The sequence below is a fragment of the Carettochelys insculpta genome, chromosome 9, assembly GCF_033958435.1.
Source record: "Carettochelys insculpta isolate YL-2023 chromosome 9, ASM3395843v1, whole genome shotgun sequence".
Classification (NCBI taxonomy): Eukaryota; Metazoa; Chordata; order Testudines; family Carettochelyidae; genus Carettochelys; species Carettochelys insculpta.
This window is the reverse complement of record NC_134145.1, coordinates 25736181-25762592: the sequence shown is the minus strand read 5'-3', so window position 1 is coordinate 25762592 and position 26412 is coordinate 25736181. Positions and strand designations below refer to the sequence as shown.

Sequence of the window (26412 nt, the reverse complement as noted above, 5' to 3'; positions counted from 1 at the left end):
TTGTTCTATTTCAAAAGGTGCATGCACCACATATAAGCTTCTGACACATTGTAAATTACAAGGTTTGTTAGCTGGATTAGTCCAGCTTGTTTAGTCTGCAGTTAACTAGGTGAATTGGGTATTTCAATCTTGAGCTTAATCTCCATTTGTAATTGCATGGGCTAGGTCCAGAAGTGGTTTTTGTTTGTTCTTTTTGTTTTCTATTCTGAGGGTTGGGATGTTTGGTTTAGAGAGGGGAACTGTCTTGTTTTGTTTTGTTTTTTTTTCTTGAACCTTCCTTCAGTACAATACATTTTTTAATGAATTGTTCTGGCTAATGTAACAAGAGTCTCTTGATGGAAAAGTCCCTGCCTTTCACCATCAGTAAAACATCTTATTTCTCTTCCAGACTGCAGATAAGGATATTAAATGTGCATTTTGGAACTACTCAGCAGACACAATGAATGGCAACTGGTCTACTGAAGGCTGTGAGCTGATGCACTCCAACACTACTCATACCTCATGCAAATGTAATCATCTGACTCATTTCGCTGTTTTGATGTCTTCAGGCGGCTCTATTGTAAGTGCTATTTTTCACTTAGTATTTTACCAGATACTTACATTCTCATTTAATGTGTGTGGGCTTTTATAATGCAGCTAATATGCTTCCCCGCCTCCCAACTTTGGTTCCATCTCTTTTTCCTCATTCAGCAAACACACAGTTTTTCGTGAACAATGCAAAAGCATTTCCTCCCACTTCTGTGTGGATTTCTTTGTCTATTTTGCAGTATGACAGGATAGTGATGCAGCAAAGAATCTTGTTTCAAACCTGCTGTCTGTTATTCTTTTATTTGAAAACCCACTTCAAGGCTACAGTGGGATTTAACTAATATATGAAGTGATCAGTTACCAGGTAGCCTGGGATTTTTCTCACAATGCTTTTTATTATATATATTCCTTAGCATCTAAAAATCTGGAATGTGTCCTTAAAATGTATCCCCTGAGTTGCAATAGCATTGTCAAAAATTGTAGAGAAAGAGCAAGGCAAGACTGAGTTCGTGAATATTAAAACAGGGACCCTGGCAATCATCACAGAATTGTAAAAATGACCCCTCACTTTGTGTTCCACTTACATTAAAAGACCCCTAAGATTTTTGGAATCAATACAGGATGTACAGGAGCCTTGGGAGGCAGCTTTCTATGAATCAGAATTAGCAATAAGAAGAAGATTTGCATGAGTATATGGTGCTATATTCTTCCATACAGTGCACTCATACTGATAGAGAGTGCTTTTCATTGCTAAATAACTTCTTAAGTCTTCCTTTCAAATTCAAGACTTTTGAGGTATTCTTATATAGTTTTTCTTTTTTAAAAGAGGATGATCTCTGAGCCTGTCTTTAGAATTCATACTTAAATAGCTTTTCTGGCCAGCTACAGCCTGCCTTTATGCAGTCATGTATTTCAGAGGTTCTTTTTTCTGAATACCAAGTAGCCAATGGAACTGCCCTCTTTCACAGAAAATTCACAACATAATCATTAAAAATATATCATGATATTTTAGACCATTTCCATGTTCTTTATCTGGAATTAACATCTGTTTTAAGCGATTGCAATTTCCAAGTCTTTCATTACTCATGTTTAAACTGAAGAAAAGTGATATCATTATGCTATGCAGTCAATATGAATAACTCATTGAAGTGGCAATATCGTCATGTCAGGTATTAATATATTTTCTGTTGTCAATATCTTTGTAATTTATTAATAGGTCAGATTTTTAAAGTCACAACAGATATCAAAGATCTTTTATAAAAAGTCATCTTAGCACACATCAATGCTAAAACAACATGCAAAGAAATATCACTGGTGTTAAGAACACTGAAATACATATTTTATGCTTGGTTTCACTGAACATTTTATCTGCCTCACAAAAAACAATATTTTTGAAATTATCAAAAGTGACACTGCAACCCTACAATGAGTTTTGATGAATGTTTTGTGAAAAAGGAAAAAGGAACTATGTTGCAGAATGAAGCTTTTTTGACAAGGTACAGAGTTATTCTCTTAACTATTGTATTATAATTTTCCCCCAGGGTGTTACAAATTATAACATTCTTACAAGAATCACTCAACTAGGAATAATTATTTCATTGATTTGCCTCTCCATGTGCATTTTTACCTTCTGGTTCTTCAGTGAAATTCAAAGCACTAGGACAACAATTCACAAAAATCTCTGCTGCAGCCTTTTCCTGGCAGAACTTATCTTTCTTGTCGGAATTAATATGAACAATAATAAGGTGTGTGGTCTTTGTCATTCCTCAAATTTTTACATTTGCAAATAAAGATACAGTATTAAGTACCACTTTCCATATAGCATACAGCATTTTCTGATGTTAATATGCATGTTTAAGTGTTATTGACTTCCTAGTCGTCCCAGTACTTAACATGAATACAAAGTGTTTCTCTCTGCATACTTGAGTTAAAGAAAGGGAGCCACATTCTCAGCTGGTGTAAATTGATGTAGTCCCATTGAATTAAATGGTGCTTTGATAGTTTACACAGTCTGAAAACCTGGCCACAATGCAGTTGGCCTTTTAACTATTTCACAACCCTATATTTTTATCTGGAACAGTTCCACCAACTAAGTATTTTGGTGCTGTACCAAGCAATGCTGGGCTACATCTACGTTAGAGGCGTCTGTCTACAGAAGATAGGGTGGAAGAGATGTTCTGACAAAATTTCTGTCAACAAATCGCCTCTACACATACAAGCAGATCGATTTTTTTGATTGGCTCTATAGACAAAAGGACCCCCAGCATCTTGTACACAGCCTTTTTGTCAACGGTTTCTGTCAACCGTAGTAGACTAGTGTAGACGTAGCCAAGATGAATCAATTTCGAAAGCCCCTTCTTCCTATTTGGTTTTGGGAAGAAGGAGCTTTCAAAGTCTGAGGGGGTCCTTTCAAAAAGCCCCCACCTACCTGGGCAGAGTGCGTTTCAAAAGTGGGGCTAGGGGCTACTTCAGCACCCCCTGACCCCGCCAATTCAGTGATGCTGGGTGTACCCCACCAGAACTGAGTGGTGGAACTGCTTCATGCTGGGGGGATGAGGCAACAACCCATGGCTGCAAAACTTTAGAATGACCAGGCAGGCTGTGCCACTAGCTTGCCCTGGCCCCCCATCACTACGACACCAGAATGCGGCCCACGCTCCCTTTGCAGAAGAGAATAGCGATTGCAGTATGGAAGTTGGGCACCCCAGATAGCCACCAGTCTGTCAGCCACCAGTTTGGGGTAGGCAAGGCCACTGTCGGGGCAATCCTGCTTGAGGTAAGCTCGGCTTGGGCCACACACCCACCATAGGGAGAGGGCCACTGGGCAAGGGGCTGGGAAGGGGGACCCTGCAGGGGGCTGAGGAGAGGGGCCTCCAGACAGGGGACCAGGACGGGGGGCCAGCAGGCAAGGGGACGGGAAGCACCCAGCCATGCACTGATGGACATGTTTGTCTTGCACCCCATGCAGATAATCCAAGCAATAAATCCCCTCCTCCTGTGCGAGGTCGTCAGCATCAGGGACCTGGATGTCACCCTCGCCAGCTTTGCAGAGCTTGGCTTCCTGAACTGGTTTGGTACGCAGCATGGGATGCCCCAAACCACAGTGCAGGCGCTTTTGTGAACATAATGGGGCAGCACTCTGTGGTCCTCCAGGCCCTTGTTGACACCTAGAGCCAGTTCATGGATGTGTGCATGAGGTGGTTGGGCAGGGCCTGCCATGCCCGAGTATTTAGGAACTCGTGGCTGGGGCATTGGATGCAGGAGGGCACCTACCTTCCCCTGTGGGAGCTCCCAGTGGGAGACATCACCATGGCCCCCTGCACTGTGGCCAACGCCACACACACCCTACACCCCTGCTTCATGAGGCCCTACACAGGCTGCACCAACCCATTCCAGGACATGTTCAACACATACTTGAACCAGGCCAGAAACACCATCAAGTGGGCATTTGACCATCTCAAAGGGTACTTTTGCTTCCTCCTGATGAGACTGGAGGTCAGCATCCCTCATGTGCCACAGTCATTGTGGCCTGCTGTGCTCTCCAAAGTCTTATGGAGAGCAAACAGGAGCCCTTCATCCAGGGGTGGAACTTTTACTATAGAAAACAAAATGGTATCAAAAATAAATGTAAGATTATAAACTTCCAAACATGTGCTGTCAACTATATACAATGGGGGGGGACTATATACAAGAGGGATCCAGGAGTGGCACTGGGGGAGGGTCTGAACTTGGGGGAGGACACTGACGTGGGTGAGGGATTCAGTCATCCAACGGGGTAGGGGGACAGGGCAGGAGCCACAGCAGCTGCAGTTGCCTCTACCACCCTGGGTCTGGGCCCCCCTTTGGGGCTGGAACGGGGACCAGATCATGGAGAGGTAGGGGCAGGGTGGTGCTGCAACCTTGGCCTCACCAGGATGTGCAGGGGACGCCAGGGAGGCCGCAGGGGCTGGTGTCAGGCGGCCTGCACTGGCCACCAGCCACCATGCCAGTTCCAGACAGTCAGTGGGGAGATGTCTGACAAGATCAGGGCAGCACCAGGAGGTTGCAGAGGGGGCTGCAGGGGGAGGTAATGAGGGAGGAGGAGGTTGGTTGAGGCAGGTGACCACAGCCTACAAGAAGGTTTCCAGGCAATTGGCCACCCACATCCACACCTCCCGCTCCATCACCAGCCAGTCCCAGAGCAAGGCGATCGTGTCCCGCATGACAGCCCAGTTGGCTGCCACCTTCTCAACCCCCCGCCTTGGCAATAGTGTTCAGCCCAGCAGCAACTCCACACTGCCTGGGGATAGGGTGGGGTGCCGGCCTCCTGTCCCTCAGCTACTGCAGAGAGGTGGACCTGTGGAGACAGAAGGGGACAGAGGGACAGACCATTAGCCCTGTGTCCTGACCACAGGGTCTGGAGGCCCTGCTCCAATGGCGTCCATGGGATACCAGATGCAGATGGGTCCCTGAATGGTAGGGCATGCCCTGGGGTCAGCCACTCACCCCTTCCCTCCCCAGCCATGCAGAATGTGGGGCTGTGCAGGGGCATGGCTGCTGAGTGTCATGCAGATGAGTGGCCGCCTGCCAGCTGTGGCAGGGATGGGATCCCCCTCCCCAGCCCCCGAGGCATCCCGAACACCCAGTATCTACCTGCTGCTCTCTCCATGAAGGCTGCAGGTGTCCCATCTGTAGGGGTCCTGGCTGGATGATCCAGAGGGTATCGCGATGATGAGGGTCCCATTGTGTGTGACCTGAGCATGGCTTAACTCCATGAGGACAGCCCCAGTGGTCGCTTTGCCCAACCCAAACTGGTGGCTGACTGACCAGTGGCTATCGGGCATATCCAGCTTCCAAATTCTGGTGGTGACGCTCTTCTCCAGTGGAAGCATGGGGCTCATGTGGGTGTTATGGTGCTGGAGGGCTGGTGCAAGCCACTGACATAGCTCCAAAAATGTCCACTTGGTCATGTGGAAGTTCTGGAGCCAAAGGTGGTCATCCCAGTCCCCCAGCACGAGCTGGTCCCACCACTTAGTACTGTGTTGGGATAGCTCCCCAGGTACCATCTGGCCCAGGGAAGGGGGCATAGCCATTGCCCCCTGGAGGCAGCCTGCAGGAAGGCGGCTAGGTGTCTGGCCACCCAGAGGCACTGGAGGATGGCCACAAGCACCCTGGCCAGCAGGCTGACCACAGCATCAAGGAGTTGACCATTGGGTTGCTGCTCGGGATCCATGGAGGTCTCCTCAATGTCTTCAGCATGTGCACTGGATCTGCAGTGCTGTGTGTGGCGAAGCAGCCCTCAGCATGTGCAGGGTGAGGGGTCCTTTAAGGGAGTGGTGGCTGTGGCACCTGGAAGGGCTTGTCAGCCATGCAACCCCATCTGTGGCCTTTCCTGGTCTGTTCTTTCGAAAGAGCTCCCAGGGCTGTGTGGATACTCTTTTGAAAAGGTGGGCCCATCTTTCAAAAGAGCAGTTTGAGACCTCAGTTTGAGACTTTGATCCGCTTTTTGTGTGTAGAGATGCTCTTTCGAAAGGCGATCTTCTGGAAGACACCTTTTGGAATTACACTGTAGTATAGATGTAGCCTATCTTCGCAGCACCTATTTTGAAATAGCTATTTCAAAATAGCTGCCATTACTCATAGAATGTGGTTTACCAATTTTGAAATAAGCCAACCACTACGACGAAATTATTTCAAACTAACAATTACATTGTGTAGATGCTAAGATAGATATTTCAAAATAACTTTGCTGCATAGACCTCCCCCTAGATAAATTCTGTCTATCTAAATTATCCTGTGGTTTCAAGTGACCATGGGATTTTTCATCTCCTATCTTAAATTTTTGGTTAGCATAGATGTGTACCACACCAGAGGTGGCTTCATTTTAGGGTGGGGTTAAGTAATCCCTGTATAATCTACCTCAGTAATATAAAAAGGTCTCTTTAATACCTTGAAATTTTCACTTGAAAGTTGCCACATGAATGTAAGATATTACTAATTATAATTTTAATTAGCTGAGCTCTATTTTTAAAGCATGTCCATATTCTTTAAAATGGAATCTTAAATAATGATTTGCCAGGCAATTTAATTTTCATATCTAAAGAAATGCATCTTGATTAATTCTGCATAATACATAGACTAGTCAGGTCTGATCATGGGTTCAAGAGTGTCCATTTATAGATGTGATGTTGGCGGGAAGGTCACATAGATATATCCAAAGCTTAATTTAAAAAGTTAACTATATTTGTCTTTATTGTACGCATTGTAATAGAAAAATAATGAAGAGGTTAATTTTGTGTTTAGGCCAGGTGTCTCCAAACCATGATTAAATTTGGACTGTGATAACAACCATTTTGTGTAATTATTAATTATCAGAGCTGCAGGTCATTTATTGTAATAGTAATGTTAGTAACTATTTATGATTTTGCTTTCTCTGGTTGACTTTCTAGCTCTTCTGTTCAATCACTGCTGGATTACTCCATTATTTCCTTTTAGCTGCCTTTGCATGGATGTGCATTGAAGGCATACACCTGTACCTTATTGTTGTTGGAGTCATCTACAACAAGGGATTCTTACACAAGAACTTCTATATCTTTGGTTATGTGAGTCCAGCAGTGGTAGTTGGAATTTCAGCAGCACTAGGATACAAATATTACGGCACTACAGAAGTGTAAGTTGCTGTTTTACATGTTCAGTTCAGTCAGTAACATGGTCTAAGAATGGAGAGGAAGTGTATGCAGGAACTGGGCACATTTTCAAGACATTCTGTGCTGTTTATTTTTCAGATGTTGGCTCAGCACAAAGAATAACTTTATATGGAGTTTTATAGGACCAGCATGTCTAATAATTCTTGTAAGTATAATTTTCCTTTTTTCATTATTGTGTATATAACTGATAATAAAAGATAATCATTACTAATCATTAATGTATTGACAGTCTATCTGTTTAGTGCTAACAGGGCAGGATTGACTATTTTGTACTATTTTTATAGTATCTCTAAATTATTTCTATGCTGTACATTTAAATTCTTTGTTAGCCTGGAAAACAAATGTTTGATTAACAAAACTCCATTACAAATCAGGGCTGAGGGCAGACTTTTTTGTTTTCTTTTTCCTCTTAACTTGGTGGTTTGAGGAATTCTGTGCAGCATTTTTATTCCCTGAGAAACAACTTCTTCACGTCAGTGATATCTTAGCAAGGCTCAGCAGGAGGTGTATACAGACACTATGCCAACAGACAGATAATCTAGTATTTGAAACGTCGCGTTACTTAATCTTTTATCTGTGATCGGTCATCTTAGAAGATTAGACTGTCATCTTTATGGTTTTATCATTCCTATATACCCTGTCATCATAAAAGCTATTTTAAACTAAATTACGACGTCAAAGACAAGAACCCTCTATTTCACGTGGGCAGACAAGTCAAGTATTGATAGCCCTATTTCAGATGGGAAGAGGGCCTTTTTAATTCTTATTGGAAGTGGTTTCAAACCTGAAAATTTGGCAGGTATTATATGTTCCATTCTAAATAAGACATCTTTTGGTGCTTCAAGAGCTTTTCTAAGTGCTGTAAAGTTTAACAAACCATTTCATCTATAATCGGGCACCACTGTGTGAGAAGATTGACAGTGATCAGGTTATAACAGGAGCTCTGAGAAGGAGAAGGTATAGTGGAGGGCTTGTGGTCTCTATGGTCAGTTCAGTTACAATACTTAGCTTTTGTATGTAGGGTGATATATTTGTGGATTTTTAAAAGAAGGAAGTGACAATTTTCAATGTGAGTAGAGGAAAGCAAAATAATTTAAGCATGTGGTTATGTATATGAAAATATTAACCTCTTTTGTGCTGAATAATGTAACAGATACATTTTTGACCCAATTCTACTTGCATTCCATGCATGCCCAAAATTCCCACTGACGTTCAGGAACCAAACCTTGGGCTGTGTTTTGCTAGTTGTTGATCATTCCCCCTACAACTCTGCAAGATACAGGAAACTGCCCTCAGGACAATGTTGCACCCACTCACCCATGGCTTCCAAGCCCAGCCCAGAAGCCATAGGCAAATTTCAAGACGGTCTAACTTCTACACAGGAACTAGCCTGGTGAAGAGTAACTCCAGGATCCGTACAGTGCAAAAGTATGTTTTCAGGACCTGAGTTGCCAGGGAGGCAAGACTGGAAGTGAAGAGAAACAACTCCTCACTAAGACTGTTTTCTCCTGTTTCTAGATCATACGGCTTCATGGGCTTGAGGTTAGGGTGACTATCCATCCTGTTGGTGGTGGGACGGTCCCGTATCTGGGGCGCCAAAAAGGCATCCCTACTTATTTTTCAAAAGGGACTAATTGTCCCATATTTGGTCCCTCCCCCACACCACTGACCTTTTCTGCCAGCAGCTGGGCAGGCGCAGCTGCTGGCTGGAGTCACTCCCCTGAGCTGTGGGGGCAGCATGGGAGGCTGCTGTGTCCCTCCTGCTTCTCTGGGGGTGGAACAGCGGCTGCTGCTTCCCTGGGCTCCTGGGACCAGCTGGCAGCTGCCACCTCCTTCCCACCTTCCTGGGGCCTGGAGGAGCCACCCTTCCCCCACCCATATCTCTCTGTCCCGTATTTGGGACAGGGAGCCCTGGTTACCCCACTTAGGGTAGCATTTCCCCTGCTTCCTTTATTGACTCTACCCCCTTCCTCTGAGAGGGTAACTGACAAGATTTAATTTTTTTTTTTGGTTCTTTCCATTCCCGTGCCTTATATCTCCAAGGGAGGGTGTCAATTTTTCTCTTCATCACTATTTTTGGCAGTGCTACGCCTTACATTAATTTACAGCTAGTAGCAGGAAGGTCCAGTCTACAAGACAATGTTATGCACATACAAAAATGCATCACAATATATTCCTATGAGTTTCAATACTCAGGTCCAATTCAGGGAAGCTTGGTGCAGGAACTAGAAGAAAAAAGATGCAAAGAGAGCTTGCCCCTGCTTTCGTTCATAAACCCAGTTACGGAGCCAGCTCAGCTTTGGCATAAATGAGAGTGACAACCAAACTGCTGTCATTTATGTCTAATTGCCTATAACCATAGAAGCAGCCCAATCATCTAGTAGTAAGGGAAATATGTGCAATATGATGACCTGATCACAATGTCCCCTACACCAAAAAAAAAATGGGTGACAGATTGGGGTAGGCTAGCCCTACTAGGACAGCTCTACACCATCACATAGTTCCCACTCTGACTAGTTCTCAGCCCTTTCCATCCAGGGAGCGAAACAATATGGCTAGAGTAGATTGAAAAATCAGACCCACAGTTGTTTTGTTATGATTGCTTATGCAATGAAAGTGCTTTCTGGCTCTGTTTTAACAATATGCACACACATTGATTATTATTCGTTGAAAACCAAGTGTACACACACTACAAAATCCATGAGGAAATGCATTCCACTCACAGTGGACCATTTTGCTATGGAACTATGTGACGTTCTGATAATTTTGGTTGAGTTTTAACAGAAATTTAAAAAATGAGATACATACGAAGGTTGGCAAAGTACCTCAGGGGACTGGCGAATCTGCCTGCTCTGCTTTGAAAATCTCAACCCAGGTAACTCTCTCCAAGGAGAAAATAAAAAATAGCTTTTGAACTGCTTGATTTAGGAGATGAAGTTAGTATTAAGTTCTGGGGAATGGATAGTGACGGCATTATATCCATTCTTATTGTTCCTTCTTCCCGAGCAGTGTGCTAGGTGAAGTAAATGTAACAAATATATGCTATTTCCATAGCAAATGAGGGCTTGGAAATACCTTTTTAATTAGTAAAGTCTGTTTCTTTCCATAAGGCTTGCCAAGGTTGCTATTCCAGAGAAAGATACATTTTAAATCAGTAGAGAAACCTCTGAGAAAACACACAAAACAATTAAGCACTTTGAAAAGGAAATGCTGCATTTGTTTTGAGACAAATAGATAGAACTAACAAAATCTTCAAATATAAAGCTATGTGTACTGCTTTTTTGTTTTGTTAGCATACAGACTAACACGGCTCTCTCTCTGTTACTATGTATACAGGCAATTTACAAACTTGCCTTAATCCTGCGCCTAAGTGACTGATGGCAGGGAGTTTGCAGGCTTTTTCAAGCAAGCCTAAAGGGGTTTGTACACTAGAGTTCAAATCTCTAATGAACAGCACTCACCACAGCTCTAATTCATAGTCAGAAACATTACATTCTCAGTCAGCAGGAAATCCCATATACTGAAAAAGGCGCTTTCTGCTTTTATGAATGGAGCCCTCAGAGATTTGTGGTTTGGGATTGTAATGTAATATGCCTTTGAGACAACATGTAAATGATTAAGAACAGCACTAGTTCTGTGCTGATGGATTGTCTACCTCTGGATTCATTGTTTCAAACAGATCTTCCATCCTTAAATCTACTGCGGTAGTAGCTATGTGCAAGAAGCCCAGGCCTTTGTCATAAAGAGCACAAACCATATTCCTGTCTGTTTGTTTAAACAGTAATACTACTGCCTAAGGTGTTTGCTTATTAATAATAAGATTCCATTAGAATCCTGATGTTTATCCAGCAGCATTATTGATCCTCTCTAAGAATTATTACTATTATTTATTAGACGGATAACTGCACATGAAATGGAGTGGGTCAGAAGTTTGCTAGATTGAGTTGTAGAAGAAAGAGCATTTTAAACCTTTGTAAATCAAGCTGGAAGCTGAAGATAATTTCCACAAATTCACACCTTATTTCATCTTCCTAATACTTGTAATCTTTAGAACCACAACCATTTTAATGAAAACAGTGTCACAGATTAGATCAAAGGAATAACAATTTAAACTTTCTAACATAAACATGAATTTACCAAAGGCATTCAGGGGAGAAAATATGCACAAACCCACACATCTGTATGGTTGAATGAGGCAAATACAAAAGTAAACCCCAGGGATAAAATGTATAAAAATGAGAGAAAATGTTCAGGTTTTTTAAATGCACTCTTAGGCCGTTTCTACACAGGCCACTTCCTTCAGAAGTGGCATGCTCATACAGAGAGTGAAATATGCTAATGAGGCGCAGATGCAAATTCCCCACTCCTCATTAGCATAACATCACGTTGATTTGGAGTCCAGAAGACAGTTCTTCCAGACTCCAAAACGCCGTGTGGAAGTCTGGCCCTTGGGGGCGCTCCCGGAAGGAAGTCCTCCTTCTGGAAGCCCCTTCTTCCCAAAAATTTTCAGAAAGAAGGGGCCTCTGGAAGTGGCCTGTGTAGAAATGGCCTTATAATTTTTATCTCTATGCAACAGAAAGAATGTAAAATGAAAACATGCATGCATGATACACCGTATAGTACAGGTGTGTTGTTGAGTAACACATTGAGGCTACATCTACACTAGAAGCATCTGTCTACAGAAGTTACTGTAGGAAGAGATGTTCCAGCAAAACTTCTGTCAACAGATCACATCTACACATAAAAGTGGATCAAGCTTTTGATCCGCTCTGTTGACAAAAGGGCCCCCTGGAGTGTGTACACAGCTTTTTTGTCAACAGTTTCTACTGACAACACATATTTTGTGTGTAGATGCTCTGCAAGTTTTGCCTACAAAACCTGAGTTTTGTCTACAGAACTCTCTAGTATAGATGTAGCTAGTATTAGCATAGGATAAAGTCCACCTCTGTACAGAGATCTCATGCAGCACCTCCCACGCTGTTAAAACTACCCTTTAAGTACTATGTTAGAGGGAAAAGGGCCCCTGACAAAGTGTCCCCACCCCCCGCCACTTCAGTGGGGTGCTCTAAACACACACACTTCAGAGAAGAGCTCTGCAGTGGAACTGCAAGAAGGAGCTGGGGATGAGTTTCCTTGCATGGGCCAGGAATGGGGCCAGGAGAGCTATAAGGGGACCCTCTTTCAATATCCCACTCACTCATCCCTGTTTTCTTACCCATGCAAAGCCTGTTAGTTGAGTTTGGTGCAGGAAGAGTTGAATTTCAGCCATAATGAATTAAGTTTCCCAAAACGTCCCAAAGTAACAGTATTTGCACCCTGATAGGACATGCAGAACTTATAGACCTCAAGAGATCTTTAAGTTCAGTCCCCTGCACTCACAGCAGGACCAAGCAACATCTAGATCATGCTGGACAGACATTTATCTAACCTGCTCTTAAATCTCTTGAGTGATGGAGATTCCACAACCTCCCTAGGCAATTTATTTCAGTGGTTAATTGCCCTGACAGTTAGTAAGTTTTTCCTAATGTCCAACCTAAATCTCTTTTGCTACAATTTGAGCCCAATGTTCCTTGTCCTGTCCTCAGAGGTTAAGGAGAATAATTTTTCTCCCTTCTCTTTGTAACAACTTTTTAGGTACTTGAAAGCTTCTATCATGTCACCTCTCAGCCTTCTGTTTTCCAAACTCAATAGACTTAATTCTTTCAATTGCCCCTTATAGTCAGGTTTTCTAGACTTTTAATTATTTTTGTTGCTCTTCTCTGGATCTTCCCCAGTTTCTCTACATCTCTCTTGAAATGTGGTGCCCAGAACTGGACAAAATAATCTAGTAGAGGCTTAATCAGTGCAGGGGAAAGCAGAATAAGTAGTTCTCACATTTTGCTTACAACACTTCTTTATTGCACCTCAGAATGATGTGAATGATGTTTGGTATCATCCACCATCTTTGTAAGCACACTCTCTATGCCATTTTCTAAATGGTTTATGAAGATGTTGAACAGAGGCAATGTGTGAGGGTATACAAGGGGGTCATATGTACCCCCATCATTGGCTCTTTGCCCCCACACTCGCCATCAGCACTGTGCTGCTTCTGGTGAGTGTGGGGGCAGTCCAATCTCTCCCCCAGAGTAGAACAGCTTGAGAGCAGTATGAGCTTCCTAGTTCATGCAGCTTTTGGGCTACACCACTCCAAGGGAATGGGAAGGACTATCCCCACACTCACCAGAAGCAGTAAAGCATTTCCACAGGAAGAGGTAGGTGTGAGGTGGAGCTAAGCAGGGAGCAAAGAGGGGCAGGACATGGGGAGGGGGAGCAGAGTTGAAAGGGGTGGGGCTGGGGCACATGATCAATATCCTCCCTGGAAGCCTCACACTAGTCACCCAAATATTGAACAGAACTGGTCACAAAACTGATCCTTGTGGAAGATACACAGGGCCAACTCAGCTCAACTCTACAGTCACACCAAGGTAACTGTTGTTATGAGTCTGGAATACCAGGGCAGAGAACCAGGTTTTAAAAGTATTATAAGCAAGAGTGTTACCATATCAAGCATTCATTCCATTTTAACAGTGATATCTTAATCAGTGCAATCATTACTATTTATAAACCACCCTCTGTGGTCACAATAGTGGGGCTTTGGAACTAGAAGACATTCAAAACTGGACACTATAAAATGAACTCTTGACTTTTCATCCAGATATTACAGTGCTATATTGTAAGGAGGATATTAGTCCTTTCTTATTCCTTTGTTTTCAGAGACACTGAAGGTACCTGACTCAGATTCTGGCTCCAATTTTTTGAAACAATTGGGAACTATCGTGGTTATAACTACGGAAATGACTTATAAAAGGATCCCTGCAGTTTCTAGATTGTTCTGGGCCTGGAAAGTACAGGCTGAAATTAATTCCTGGGAAAGGTAGCTCAGAACTGCAGGCTCCTTTCCAGATACTCCTGTATAGGAATAGAATGCCAACTAAAAGAAGAGCCCTACCCAGTCATACAAGTGGTCCATTTAGCTCTGCATCCTGTCTTCTGGCAATGTCTGGTGCCAGATGCTTCAGAGGAAATTAAATGAACAGGGCTGTTGTCTAATGATCCACATCCTGTCCTCTTGTCTCAGCTTCTGACAGTCAGAAGCTGTCCAGATTCCCCCAAACTCCTTAGACCCCCTCCCCCAGAGCATGGGGTTGCATTGCCATTGATGGATCTGCCCTCTATGGAACTTATCCAATTCTTTTTTTAACCCATTTACACTTTTTCCTGCCACATCATCCCATAGCAAAAGTTCCATGCATTGACTATTGGCTTGTCTACACTACCACCTTCCTTCGAAGGAAGGATGGTAATTAGGGTGTTGGGAGTTTACTAAGAAAGTGCTGCCGTGCATAGGCAGCACTTCATTAAGCAAATTCCCAGCCGCCCCCCACTCCCCGCGGCAACTTCGAAGTTCCCTTACTGAGGAGTAAGGGAGTGTAAGATAGAGGCATGATCCTTACTGGGTGTGTCTACACTAGCCAGCTACTTCAAAGGAGCCAGCACAACGTCGAAATAGCACCTGTCGTGTCTACACGCGCCATGTGCTATTTCAACGTTGAAATCGACGTTAGGCGGCGAGACATCAAAGTCGCTATTCCCATCTGAAGATGGGAGTAGCGCCCTACTTTGACGCTGAATGTCGAAGTAGGGTGTGTGTAGACAATCTGCTTCCCACTACTTCGAAATAGCAGGGTCCTCCATGGCAGCCATGAGCTGCAGGGTTGAGACGCTCTGTCCAGCCCCTGCGGGGCTCTATGGTCCCCATGCACAGCAGCTTTTTAAGCACCATGGACCTGGATTTCCTGTGGCAGGAAGCTGAGAGCGTGCAGGCAGCAGCACACGCATGTGCTAGCCCTGCACACCCTCTACGGACCCCGACCCAAGCACCCAGCACCATGGCATCGAGCCAGCCCCCTGAGCACCCCCGGGGCTCCCCTTCTGAGGGGACCCAGGCACCCTCAGCAGCCAAGCAGGGGGCCAAAAAGAGGCGGGGACCCTCCTGGTCAGAGGCCGAGCTCCGAGACCTGCTGGGGCTCTGGGGTGAAGAGGAGGTGCTCCACGTGATGGGGAGCAAGCGGCAGAACACAGAAGCATTCGCCCAACTGGCCGAGGGCCTGGCCACCAGGGGTCACCCTGCCTGCACTCCGGATCACATCCGGAGTAAGGTGAAGGAGTTGCGACAGGGGTACGCCTGGGCCCGGGACTCAGCCAGCTGGTCTAGGGCTGCCCCCGCCACTTGCCCCTATTACAGGGAGCTCAGGGCCATCCTGGGCCCCCAGGACACCTCCTCCCGCCTGGCCACCCTTGACACCACAGCCGACAAGCCCCAGCAGGCATTGGAGATGGAGTCCAGCCTGGAGGCCAGCCCCGCACCCCGGACCCACCCAAGGAGACCCCCTTGGGACCGTGGAGGAGGGGTCCAGCAGCAAGGAGGGGGGCTCCTCACCGACCTCCCCTCCCGGAGCACCAGCCGGATGTCCACCCACCGGGCTTCCCCTGACCGCAGCAATGGACGGTCAGGTACGTACCCCACAGAGCACACACCCATGGCCCACAGGGCGGGGGCACCAGACACAACCGGGAGCCTCACACACCCCCAGCGGACCCCAACCCGCAAATGCCCAGCCACAGTATGGTCCCAGGACGGCGGCACAGCCATCAGCGCCCGTCAGCACCCGCACCCATGGACAGCACTCAGCCTTAACCCCAGGGGCGGGGGGACAATGCCATGGTGACAGCCAAGAGGAACATCAAACCCACCAACAGGGATGGAGACCCAGCACCCAAAGGGGGCGGGGGGAATGGGCCATGGACCAGGGTACCATACTAACAGCCTTCCTCTCCCTCTCTCCAGATGCAGCATCCGACGCCCCAGGCAGCCAGGCACCCTCCATCGTCCCCGACAGCCCGCCGGAGGTGAGCCACCGCCAGTGGCCGGAGACACCCCCAAGGGCAGCGGGACGGTCCCTCCACCACCGGACCCTGGGGATGGCCCCTGTGGACCCACAGCTCCTGGCAGCTCTCCGGCAGCAGACAGAGGTGGCGGAGAAAAGACTCCGCTTTGACCGGGAGGAGTCCACCCGGCAGTGGGAGGCATGGGAGGACTTTATGGGGGTCATTCGGGACATAGCCGAGTCGATCTGGGAGGCCATCGCCCAGCTCCTGCCCCCTTCTTCCCCCCGGGCTGCCCTCCCCGCTGCTCCACCTGAGGCCCTCCCCGCCACAACGCCTGCTGCCCCACCCGCCTCACTACCTGCTGCCCCAGCTGCCGCCCCACCCACCTCGCCACCTGCAAGCTCCACAGAGCCCACTGGGGCTGAAGACGAGCCAGTGGAGGCATCCCAGCCATACTTGCCAGTCCTCCCAGCCCCCAGCCGGCCACGCCGGGGACCATGGACATGGGGGGGGTTGCGAGCTGGACCCGCCGGGGGTCGCGCCCCTGTACCCCCATCCCGGACTGATGGGCCAACGGCCGAGCTGTCCGCCGGGCACCCATGTATATAGTTGTCCCCCTTTTTGTATATTCGTTGCAGTTTCTGTTTTGAACAAAACAAGTTATCAGGTTTCAGAAAAAAAAAAAAGGTTTTATTTTCCAAAAAGCTGGAGGCATGTGCTTGTTGGGGGGGTGGCATGCAGGTGTTGGGGGCGGTGTGTGGGCAGCACGGGCTGTGTGGGGGGGTCTTCTGGGGAAGGTCAGGGAGGTGCTCAGGGGTCTCCCTGATTGAAGTGGGCCCGCAGGGCCTCGCGGACCCATACGCCCTCATGGTGGGCCTGGCGGCTGGGTGCAGCAGCCAGCTGGGAGAAGCCTGTGCCAGCGTCAACTGCCCACCCCTGAACGAAGGCCTCCCCCTTGCTCTCAATGATGTTGTGGAGTGTGCAGCACATGCCCACAACCTGGGGGATGTTTTGGAGGCTGATGTCCAGTTGGGCAAGGAGGCACCGCCAGCGGCCCTTCAGATGGCTGAATGTCCTCTCCACCACCTGGCGGGCGTGGTTCAGGCGGGCGTTGAACCGCTCCTGGCTGGCGTTGTGGTGGCCAGTGCATGGGAGCATGAGCCAGGGCTGGAGGGGGGTAGGCCACGTCCACAATGAGGCAGAGGGGCACGGTGGTGACCTCCAGAGGGATCCCCCTCTGGGGGATATAGGTCCCCACCTCCAGCCAGCGGCACAGGCCCGAGTTCCTAAAAACACAGGCATCATGTGTGCAGCTGGGCCAGCCCACGTACTCGTCCTGGAAGCGGACCCAACTGTTCACCATGGCCTGCAGGACCATGGAGTGGTAGCCCCTGTGGTTTATGTATCTTCCTCCACTGTGGTCCGGGGCACGGATGGGGATGTGGGTCCCATCCAGGGCCCCAAAGCAGTTTGGGAACCTCATGGAGGCGAATCCAGCAACAGCTGCGTCCAGGTCCCTGAGTAGGATGACCCTCTGGAGCAATGTGGCATTAAGCGCACGGACCACCTGTTGGGAGGGAACACAGGTGCCCATGAGGCTATGCAGGGTGCCCCAGGGCCCTTCCTCCATGCCCCTCTCCCAGGCACCTCCCCGGGTACCCCACCCGCCCATCCCCTCCCTCCCCGGTGCCCCTTCTTCCCCAGCCCCACACCCAGCCCCCCACCCCCCAGTGGGTGTGTCCCCGGGCCTCCTTACCTCCATGATGATGGCCCCAACTGTGGCCTTTCCCACTCCAAACTGGTGTCCCACGGAGCGATAGCTGTCTGGAGTGGCCAGCTTCCAGATGGCTATTGCGACCCTCCTCTTGACGGGGAGGGCGCACCGCATCCGGATGTCATGGTGCCTCAGTGCTGGGGTGAGCCACTGGCAGAGCTCGAGAAAGGTCTGCCGGTGCATGCAGAAGTTCCGGAGCCACATATCATCATCCCACTTCTGCATGATGAGCTGCTCCCACCACTCGGAGCTGGTGGGGTAGCTCCAGAGGCAGATGGAGCAGCTGGTGAGGGAGGAAGAGGGGAGCCTGGTGGTCAGGGGCGTCCCCATCTGCCTCCGGGGAGGGCTCCTCTGGCAGGAACCACTGGGTGGCCTCCCAGGCAGCACCTAGCAGGGCGCTTGCCCCCTGAATGACTACCTGGAGGGCCTCATCTTCCTGCTGCTGCTGTTGCTGCTGCTGCTGCTGGGTGTCCATATCTGCTGTGACTTGGTCTGCGAGAGAGTTGCTACTGCTCTGCAGACCTCGTGCTGTCAGGCCGGGTGTGTCTGGGAGGGGCCCTTTCAAGGATCAGCTTGCTGTTGCCCCGGAAGGGCTAGTCCAGCCTGTGACCTGGTCCGCTGGCTTTCCTGGCCCCTTATTTCGATAGAGGGTGCTTGTGTGTGTGGACGCGCTGCATTTCCTTCTGGGGCGGCTCCTTTCGACGTTCCCCGTCACTACTTTGACGTTGAACGTCGACGGCACCAGCCCTGGAGGACATGTAGACAATATGCATCGAAGTAGTCTATTTCGATGTTCTTACTTCGAAATAGGCTACTTCGATGTAGTGTGCTAGTGTAGACATAGCCACTGAGGAGTAAGGGACTTTGAAGCTGCCCTGGCACTTCGAAGTACCAGCAGGTGAGCCGTGGCTAGACGCGTGCCGGTACTTCGAAGTTTAAAACTTCGAAGTTGCCCCAGGGGTGAATTTGCTTAATGAAGTGCTGCCTATGCACGGCAGCACTTCATTAGTAAACTCCCAACACCCTAATTACCATCCTTCCTTCAAAGGAAGGTGGTAGTGTAGATAAGCCCCATGTGTTGTCTGAAAATGTATTTCCTTGGCCGTGTCTACACTAGCCAAACACTTCGAAATGGCCATGCAAATGCATACATGTTCAGCGCCTCCTTAGCATGCGGGTGGCTGCGGCACTTCGAAATTGACACACCTCGCCGCCACATGGCTCGTCCAGACATTTATACCAGTCGTGATTTTATATGCCACTATCTTACCCTCCCCTTCATGATCTCTTCTCTAAACTGAATGGTCCCAGTCTCTTTCATCTTTCATTATCTGGAAGTGGTTCCATACTCCTAATAATTTATGTTGCCCTTCTATGTACATTTTTCCTGTGTGTGTGTGTGTGTGTGTGTGTGTGTGTGTGTGTGTGTGTGTGTGTGTAAGTAATATGTTTAGAAGGTTTGCACAGAACTGCACACAGTATTCAAGGTATAGGTGTACGCTGGATTTATTTAAGGGCATTGTGATATTTTCTGTCTTATCTAGCCCTTTCTTAATGGTTCACGGGATTCTGTTAGCTTTTTTTACCATTACTACACATTGAGCTGATGTTTTCACAGTACTACCAATAATGACCCCACCATATCTTTTTTGACTGATAACAACTAATTTAAAAGTTAACACATTATTTTCTATGTATTGTTGAGATTGTTTCCCAATAGGCATTATTTTGCACTTTTCAATATTGATTTAACCGGCAATTTTGTCACTGTCACCCACTTTAGTGTAACTCTTTGCAGTCATCTTAATCATCTTCAGTGACATTTGATAAATATATGGAGATCCTATCTCATAGAACTGGAAAGGACCTTGCAAAGACATCAAGTTCAGTCCCCTGCACTCCAATCACCATCCCTGACAGGTTTTTTCTCCCCCACTGAAATGGCCCCCTCAAGGGCTGAGCTGACAACCCTAGGTTTACAAGCCCAGTGCTCAAACCACTGAGCAATCCATCCACATGAGGCCCTTCTCTCTTGTCCCATGAGGTCTTACTTTGCTTAAGAGTCTGATGAAGGTCCTTGTCAGACTATCTGATAGCGCAAGCACTCTATATCCATGTGATCACTCTTGTCACATTTTTATTAACCCACCCTCCCCCACAAAGAATTCTACTGGATTGGTGAGTCATGATTTCCCTTTACAAAAGCCGCGCTGGCTCTTCCCCAACATATCATGTTTATTTGTGAGTCTTATAATTGGTTTCAGCCAGTTTGCCTGGTTCTGAATTTAGGTTTACTGACATGTAACTGCCAGGATCTCTTCTTCAGCCATTTTCAAAAATCAGCATTGTAGGAGGTAGATGCCAGTCATCTGGAATAGAGGCTAATTTAAGCAATAGGTTACATACCATAACGTATATGAAGCATACATTGTTCTCTAGAAATAGTATAATAATTGCAGCGATTGAGTAACCATAGGATTTTGAAATTCACATGTATAAATGAAAGAATAAAGGAATAAAATATACAGACTGCAGTTGCACAATACAGATGAGTGACATGTGAATGATGAAAGCAGGCCACCAGTAGATTAATGCTTTTCATTAAGGGACTGCCTGAGTATTCATAAGAGCTGGTCAATTACTTTAAAGAAACTATTCATCAGATAATTTATTTGATGAATTTTGCCATTGTTTGTCAAATTATTTATTCCACAAAAATGGTAGAATGAACTGAATGGTGCATTTATCAAATAGAATTTGACAGCTCTCGTACCATCTCTGTACATTTCAGAAGGATTTAGGATTAGTAAAGGGCTCTAAACAAAACAATTACTGTACTGTACCCACTGCAACTTTCCTGCCCTTAGGAGTAGTCTAGACAGGAAAGTTATTTTATATTAACAAGCATTATTTCAAAATAACTATGCTAATGTCTACACTATGCAACCACTGTTTTGAAATAATTTCAAACTAGTGGATGGCTTATTTCAAAACTGGTAAACTTCATTCTTTGAGGGTTGGCTCCTATTTCAAAAATCTCCTTTTGAAAGAGCACATCCACACACACAAAAAAAGAATCAAAAGATTGACCCACTCTTTTGATAGAGTGTCCACACAGCCCTTGCTCCTTCAAAAGAACAGGCCGGGGACTGAAAAATATGGCACCCTAAGGACTGTTGTTTTGAAAGAAGGGTTAGCAGAGGGCCTACACACACTTTTTTTTTTAAAGATTCTTTTGGAAGAAGGAGCTCTTCCTGGTCTGGAAGCAGAATAGGGCCTCCAGAAGAAGCACCATGTTCTTTCAAAAGGAATTTGAAAGCGCATTTTGTGTGGAAATGCTCCCCATGTTCCTTCAGAAAAGTGGCTGCTTTTCCAAAAGAACATACTAGTGTAGACACGGCCTTTCTGTATAGCAGCATTTTTTTCAAAATAAGCTATTCAAGAATTGCTGATTTGGAGTAGCTTATTTCAAAATTAAGTTGTTGGGTAACATATCCTTTGTGCTTTCATCCAGATTGCTCTGGCTGATCACACCTTTCATATTGAAAAGAGGTTCATCAGAAAAAACATTTCTCAGGCCTCAGATATCAGGCAGATTTACCTCTCTGCAGCTCCCATTTATGGTTTTACTCCTCTGATATCAGTGAAGTTCCACTGGGTTAAAAACAACAACTGGACTAATGGAATGGTGAATCAGACCCATTGTCTCTTCAGGTTTTGAAATGGATGCTTAGATTATTATTTCTGTTCTCTGACTGGGAAGCTCATGGCCAGTTTTCTTGATAGCCCACACCATGTTATTTACAGGTTCTTTGACCTCCAGCATCTGCCATAACAAACTGCCACCAGCTCACACTTCTCAGCTAGCGTTTAAGCTCCTTAGAGTTTTAGCTTTCCTAGAGGCTAATGCATTGTGGTAAACATCTATTAGGTTTCTTATAGAGATGTCTACTATTTAGTCTCTAGTGTTTAGAGCACATCTTCCAGAAACCATAACACATTTAGCCAGTTGTTTTATATCCACTGTTGTTATTAAGTCTCCCTTTTTAGTGAAAATTAATTTCTTTCAAGGACTTTCTATAGCTTTATTATTCTCTGCAAATGTCATTGTTAATAGTCATCTTTTCAACTTTCAGAAGAATGTTACACTATGTCATTTGTTTGGATGAAGTGAAAAAAATCATAATACAATGGTAGTTGATTTAAAGCTCAAGGTTGTAATCCTGATTGAAATGCAGTCATTCAAACTGCGAAACTGTAGTGTTATTTAGCAATCTGTAGGCCCTGCTGTACTAGATAATCACAAAACCTGAGGCCATACACTTTGTACCCCAGACATCAAACAGGTGAAGCCTCCAACCTCTAGCTCCCTAATTTTACCAGTGTTGAATGGATAACTGTTTACGTATAGAAGCCCAGCTTGTCCATAAGAAGGAGACTCAACACTGCACCCATGTCTTTCCTGAACTATCCTGAAGGCTTAAAGCTTCTGTTCCCAAGCATCTGCAAATAATTTGGACAAAGAGGCCATGCCATCACTTTCCACCATAAGGGAATGCCCTTCCAATAAGTTGTTATATTGAGAAGAAACATCAAACTCTGCTACGGGAAGTGAAAAAATCCAGTTACTTAACAAGCGGTGCTACAACTAAAAAAAAAAAATTACCAACGCCAAATAAAAAAAGATATATTGGCATTAGAAAAGGTACAGAAAAGGGCAACTAAGATGATTAGGGATTTGGAATGGGTCCCATATGGGGAGAGGCTAGAGAGACTGGGACTTTTCTTACTGGAAAAGAGGTGATTGAGGGGTGATATGATAGAGGTATATAAAATCATGAATGGTGTGGAGAAAGTGAACATAGAAAAATTATTTACCTTTTCCCATAATACAAGAACTAGGGGACACCAAATGAAATTGATAGGTAGTAGGTTCAAAACTAATAAAAGGAAATTTTTCTTCACACAGCGCACAGTCAACCTGTGGAACTCCTTGCCGGAGGAGGCTGTGAAGGCCAGGACTCTATTAGGGTTTAAAAAAGAGCTTGATAAATTTTTGCAGCTTAGGTCCATAAATGGCTATTAGCCAGGGGTAAAGTGTGGTGCCCTAGCCTTCAGTACAAGGGCAGGAGATGGATGGCAGGAGATAAATCACTTGATCATTGTCTTCTGTTCTCCTTCTCTGGGGCACCTGGCATTGGCCACTGTCGGCAGACGGGATACTGGGCTGGATGGACCTTTGGTCTGACCCAGTATGGCCATTCTTATGTTCTTATGTAAATATGGTGACCAGCTTCAGCCTGGGTGGCACATATGAGGGAGGACTGATCCAAATGAGATTTGTCATGGATGAAATTTCCACTCAAAGCCCAATTTTCAATCTTGCTTATCACAGTTTAAAAGTTCCTTCTCAGGCAACCATGTAGGTTGGTGTGTGCAGAGTAGTGCAGGTTGTTAGCAGTGGTGTAAGAAAGCCCCACATACACACCCTTAGTTTCTGCCAGCATGTGGAGGACCCACTGCCACTTTCTCCATGCCTGTAAAAGGATGCACATTCTACTCACTGAGATAAAATGTCTGTCATCATAGAAAAATGACCAAGGAAAGAAGGAAGGGGAGGGATACAGGTGCAGTGCTAGGCTACGTCTACACGTGCACCCAACTTCGAAATAGCTTATTTCGATGTTGCGACATCGAAATAGGCTATTTCGATGAATAACGTCTACACGTCCTCCAGGGCTGGCAACGTCGATGTTCAACTTCGACGTTGCTCAGCCCAACATCGAAATAGGCACAGCGAGGGAACGTCTACACGGCAAAGTAGCACACATCGAAATAAGGGAGCCAGGCACAGCTGCAGACAGGGTCACGGGGCGGACTCAACAGCAAGTCGCTCCCTTAAAGGGCCCCTCCCAGACACACTTTCATTAAACAGTGCAAGATACACAGAGCCAACAACTAGTTGCAGACCCTGTATATGCAGCACGGACCCCCAGCTGCAGCAGCAGCAGCCAGAAGCCCTGGGCTAAGGGCTGCTGCCCACGGTGACCACAGAGCCCCGCAAGGGCTGGAGAGAGAGTATCTCTCAACCCCCCAGCTGATGGCCGCCATGGAGGACCCCGCTATTTCGATGTTGCGGGACGCGGATCGTCTACACGTCCCTACTTCGATGTTGAACGTCGAAGTAGGGCGCTATTCCCATCCCCTCATGGGGTTAGCGACTTCGACGTCTCGCCGCCTAACGTCGATTTCAACTTCGAAATAGCGCCCGACGCGTGTAGACGTGACGGGCGCTATTTCGAAGTTAGTGCCGCTACTTCGAAGTAGCGTGCACGTGTAGACGCAGCTCTAGAGACCCATAACCAAGCCAATCCCCATGCTTTCCCTCAATATCCTATTCTTTTTCTAGCCACAGAAACCATATCCACCTGCATGTCTTACCTCCCTGCTGCTTTCCAGCAAAGCTACTGACATTTGGATGACTTCTTTTTTCTATCCTGTAAAATGCTATTGGAGTTACTTTATTTTGTCTCACTTTAAAGTCCCCATTAAAAGAAATCCGTAAGTTTGCTTTAAAGTAGAGAATCCATGGAGAAGAGTGATGCCCACAACTTTTCCTCTGGATGAGCTAATCATTATCTTTACCACACCATCAAGGGGTAAATACCAGGGGAAAATATTCATAAGCATCAGGGGTTTTTTTATTCAAATAGGAATTTGCTTCTACTCTATTTCTTCAATTCATCTTTCACAAACAGTCATAAAAGGGCATTTATATTCACAAAAATGATCATAGAAAAAATGTCACAAATGCTCCCATGACTAGAGCTTCTTCTTGGCAGTGGTACATGGCCATCCCCATGAAAGCTTTTGGGGTCTGAGTCATCCAGCCTGCTCTCAGAAATAATACCATGTGATTTAGGGGACCAGTCCCACAATTAAAATAGCAAATATTCTGGGGATAAGTTATAGCAAATGAACAAGTGAACAATTCATATGTCAAAATGTGTTTGATAAATAATACATCAAATAACAAACAAATCTGGTTTAAAAAATAAAAGATAGATTCTCTGTTGCATCATAGCACCACGTTGTGCCTCTGGAGCATATAAGTGACTGTCTCCTATATATATATATATATATATATATATATATATATATATATATATATATATATATATATAAACATACAAACTCCGCATTTGGATCTCAAGGTGTCATGCTGATGATCACTCTGGCCCATGCCTGGCACCCTCCCAGCTGTCTGTGCCCCCCACACCATATGCCTACAAGGCTTGGGGACCTGGAGCAGAGCTGACCCCTGTCAGCCAGCTCCGCACCAGTTAAGGATGCCCTGGTGAACAGCAAATATTCTGGCACTTTCACAAAGCAGCTTTAAATCCCCTTTGCACTGATGTTGCGTGAGGACCTAAGAGGAGCCTGAGACTTGGCCCAAAGTATACAGATTCTCTGCAGCAAAGGGGACAGCATTAATGTAATAAATAGTTTGTTATATATACCTATCAGAACTAATCATTTCCCTCCTATACTGACCAAGAAAGGCCAACTCCTACAACTGAATAAAAACATGTGAATGATTATGCCCAAATGCAGTCCTACTGATATCAGTGGAGCTCTGCATTGGCACAGAAGTCCACCCTTAGCAGTGGGACAGACATTCAAGAAAATCCATTTCAGACTTAAGCGGTAAATCAGGGCTAGAGCCATAGAGATATTTAGGAGCCTAACTACCTCAGTAGCTACCTACATCCAAAATTTAGGACCTCGAAACGCTACACAGCTATCTAACCCTTTGGGCACCCAGCGTTTTTTTCCAGTGGCATATGCAAGGCTACCTAAGTCCTGATGCAGCCACACATGCAGCTCAGTACTTAAGCTCCAGTGGGATTCTCAGACTAGGTGGTCCCTGTCTATGCCACCTATGGGATCAGTCCAGTCCCTGCTTATGCCACCTATGGGATCGATCCAGTAGATGCTTTCAGAGCCCTACTCAAAACAGAAGGGGAGAGGGTGGTGATAGTTCAATGCTTAGGGCAACAGCATGAGACACCCAGGTAAAGACAGTTACACTAGTTTTGGAATAATTTAGACCCTCCATTCAGTGGTGAGAGAACTCTGGAGGAACACCAGCTCCTTGGCCCCTGAACCCTGTTCCACCCCAAGCCTCTCCCCTGCCCTGCCTTTGCTCCGCCTCTCCCTGCTGCTTCTAGTGAGTGCAAGGGAGATCCCTTCCAGCCCCCAGAGGGGTGCAGCACTGAAGATGAGTGCAGGAGGGAGACCTGCATGCTAGAGAGTGCATATGACCCCTTGTGTACCACTGCCTCAAATCTCCATGCTGCCTGAGTCAGAGCAGGACGTCAGCACTGCCACCATGTCAGTATTCTCATTTTCCTTGTGGAATAATTTAGCTGGCATTAGCACTCCCTTTGAATGTCAGATGCTAGCCCAGACTGCCCACCTAAGTACCTTCTACGT

The 26412-nt window shown here is 46.2% G+C and overlaps 1 protein-coding gene across 1 annotated transcript in view; it reads left to right on the top strand.

The window, feature by feature from the left end:
- The window catches only part of ADGRL4 (adhesion G protein-coupled receptor L4), a 129514-nt gene that overhangs the window by 90188 nt on the left and 12914 nt on the right, over positions 1-26412 (top strand). Inside the window, exons 10-13 of the mRNA XM_075002619.1 lie at positions 389-559; positions 2070-2273; positions 6957-7177; positions 7293-7359. Of these exons, the coding sequence (XP_074858720.1) occupies positions 389-559; positions 2070-2273; positions 6957-7177; positions 7293-7359 (663 nt within the window). The remainder of the gene's footprint in view (positions 1-388; positions 560-2069; positions 2274-6956; positions 7178-7292; positions 7360-26412) is intronic.